Source organism: Molossus molossus, unplaced genomic scaffold (genome assembly GCF_014108415.1).
Source record: "Molossus molossus isolate mMolMol1 unplaced genomic scaffold, mMolMol1.p scaffold_m16_p_11, whole genome shotgun sequence".
In the NCBI taxonomy this organism is placed as follows: Eukaryota; Metazoa; Chordata; class Mammalia; order Chiroptera; family Molossidae; genus Molossus; species Molossus molossus.
This window is the reverse complement of record NW_023425346.1, coordinates 7,717,376-7,720,088: the sequence shown is the minus strand read 5'-3', so window position 1 is coordinate 7,720,088 and position 2,713 is coordinate 7,717,376. Positions and strand designations below refer to the sequence as shown.

General features: G+C 56.5%; 1 protein-coding gene across 1 annotated transcript; it reads right to left on the bottom strand.

Annotated features, from left to right (window-relative positions):
* Nucleotides 1–341: 341 nt before the first annotated feature.
* TEX51 (testis expressed 51) lies at nucleotides 342–2,048 on the bottom strand. The gene is made up of 6 exons (XM_036254606.1): nucleotides 1,839–2,048; nucleotides 1,673–1,742; nucleotides 1,319–1,408; nucleotides 1,060–1,077; nucleotides 892–975; nucleotides 342–457 (listed from the first exon to the last, which is right to left on the bottom strand). Exons 1-6 carry the CDS (start codon nucleotides 2,046–2,048, stop codon nucleotides 342–344), a joined length of 588 nt encoding a protein of 195 aa, XP_036110499.1.
* Between the last annotated feature and the right edge of the window lie 665 nt (nucleotides 2,049–2,713).

Below are 2,713 nucleotides of genomic sequence, written 5' to 3'. Positions count from 1 at the left end.
CCCTGCTCTCTAGCAGGGAGACACGCAAGCAGGCACAGTTTGGTGTCCATGGGAGGCGGGCAGGACAGGCACAGGGGAGTAATCTTGTGTGAGGCAGAGGAGCCAGCCTTGGGGCTGACTTTGAAAGACAAGAAGAAATTCCGCCCCGATGATCAAGGGGCAGAACTGTTTTCCAGGCAAAGGGCACAGAATGTTCAAGGACAGAAGCATAAAGCTGTCCAGTATTGTTGGGGAGTCAAGGGGCTGGAGGTGAGCAGCAGTTGCTCACACAGGGCCTCCAGAGGAGAGTGGGCTTTATCTGGAGAGAAGTGGGAGCTACAGAAAGTTATAAACAGGGAGTGTCATAGGCAGATTTTCTGCTTGAGAAGAAGTCCTTTGATTGCTGAGTAAGATGTGACCAGGAGGGTGCAGGAGGCCAGGCAGAGGTTGCTATAATGTGGGGGAGAGATGAAGAGGCCTGGAGAAGGGTGGGATGTTGGAATAAGAATATGGCAACACGTTCAAGCACTGGTTCATAAGACGTGGTGATTACACATACTGAGTAAGGGGACGGCAAGTTCTGGTTTAGGAGGCTGAGGTCTTGAGTGGGGCCATTTGCTAAGAGGGGCCCTAAAGAAAAGCAGATTTGGGAGGTGGAGACGGGATTGGGCAGGTCTCCAGGCAGCTGGCTTTGAGGACTGGAGGAGGACATCCCAAAGACAGGTGGCTCTATGGTTTTGAAGCTGGGCGTGTGGAACTAGAAATCTCAGAGGTGCTACCTTCACCAGTGACAATGGAGAGCAAGAAGAGCTCAGGGCTGGACAGAACTGGAAGACAATCCAGACAGAGACAACAACGGACCCGAGCATGGGGACAAGGAGGCTGGAGGCCGGATGGACCGTGGCCACTAACCTGGGCAGAGAGTAAGGTCTTCGCAGGTTAGGAGGTGTGTTCTGCAGTTGACACAGTTGATGACCTCTAGATTGGAGTGTAGGTCTGTGAGACGGAATGAGCAGGAGCCTTAGAGAGGGCCAGGTGCCCCTCACCCCTAGCCCAGACCTGGTCCCCCAAGATACTCACCACAGGAGTTGTTGCAGGCTGCCCGGGAGGGTGAGATGGCAGAGAAACTGAGTGCTTGGGAGGCGGACAGAGCCCGGAGGGGTTGGGTGAGCACAGGAAATGTGGACAAGCTGGAGGTGCGGACAAGCACCCAGTACATGGGCCGGGACGGGGGCTCCAGGGAAGGGACCCGGAAGGGGCGCCCGCTGGACTCTGCTCTCCGTCTCAGGTCTTGAGGGCAGTGAAGGGTTGGGTGTGGCAGGCCAGCCCCACCTCTCACCCTTATCCTTCAGCTCCTCAGAAATCTTGCTCAAGCTCGTAGAAAACAGCTGCTTCCAGATGTTAATCTCTTCCAGAAGGGAGGTTGTATCTGGGTGGAATAGGAGGGGAAGGGTGCTTCGGTTACCTGTGTCTCATAGGTCGTGTAAATCACCTAGCCTTCTCAAGACTGGGACATCAAGCCAGATTTTTCAACCAGAAACTCCGTAGACAAGCATGCAGACAGACGCTGCCTGCCCCGCCCCCCCCTTCAGAACACCCACCACCCAGGACAAGCAGGTCTTCTGGGAATGTCTTGCAGGGCCAGACTTTGTTGACCCAAACCTGGGGGCCCTGGGACACCCAGCTTCCTCACCAACTCGAAAGTTCTTAATGGCTTTATCTATGTGATCAAATAATCTGGCCGTTTCTTTCTCCAAATGGTCCTGATCTGAGAATAGGATGTGAGAGGAAGGCGAGTCAGGGGAGTGAGGTCTGAGACCCGGCAAGGGGCCAGCCTTGACCACTGGTCTCCAGGGCACCTCACCAAGATACCAGGGTTCCGGGAAGTCCTGAGCCTCCAGGAGCAGGGAGTGGAGGCTCCGGGAGAGCTCCTTGGGCGGCTCTGGAGCACCCCAGAGAACCTGCAGGTCGTAGTCCATCAGCGCGGGCAGTGCCGGCCAGCATCGGAGGCAGGTCCTCTCCCGGGCCTCAGTGGCAGGCAGGAGACAGCCGAGCAGGAGAAGCAGCATCTTCCAGGGCTTTCCCTGTGTTCTTACCACCTGCGTGGCAGGTGCACATGGAACACTGGTGACCTGTTTCCCTGGAAACCACATTCTCTTTGCAGAACAAAGCAAATTCCGAAGGGTGAGGAAGGCGAGGGCCAGCCGTGGCAGGCGCCCAGGCTTTGGCATTTGACAGGCCCTCCTCTGGAGATGCTCAGCGGGAGGGTTCCTGTGAGGGCCAGAAAGGTGGCTGTGCTGCTCCGCAGCCGCTGCTCACCTCCTGATGGCACTGACCACGTGTGAACGGGAAAGGGCAGGAGAGAGCAGCACAGAGCAAGGCTTGGGTGTGTAAGGACCCTGGATGGCTCTTCCACAGGGAGAGCTCCACCATGGGGAAGCACATGAGCAGCATCTTTGTTATGATGCATGTAAACGGGCAGCCGTCTGGTGTCTGGCCAGGACAGCGGGGCTTGGACAGCTACTCCCACCACAGCTGAGAGTGGGCAGTTTCAGCCAGGGCAGGGGAGCGCAGTGAGTACCATCCTTGGGGCAGCAGTTCTTCTGCACAACATGCATTGAAAAGAAGCCAACTCCTTACTCTTCAGTGAGGAAAAAGCCAGTGGGGTCCTTGTCACCCCCAGCTGGTAGGCTTTGCCCTTCTGTGACATGCTTCCAACCAGCTTCTGAGTGCC

Excerpts from the sequence above, each read along its gene's own strand:
- TEX51 (XM_036254606.1), bottom strand. The coding sequence starts at position 2,048 with ATGCTGCTTCTCCTGCTCGGCTGTCTCCTGCCTGCCACTGAGGCCCGG. Across the intron at positions 1,743-1,838 it reads AACCCTGGTATCTTGGTGAG|GACCATTTGGAGAAAGAAAC; the intron begins GTGCCCTGGAGA and ends TTCTCAGATCAG. Across the intron at positions 1,409-1,672 it reads CATTAAGAACTTTCGAGTTG|ATACAACCTCCCTTCTGGAA; the intron begins GTGAGGAAGCTG and ends TATTCCACCCAG.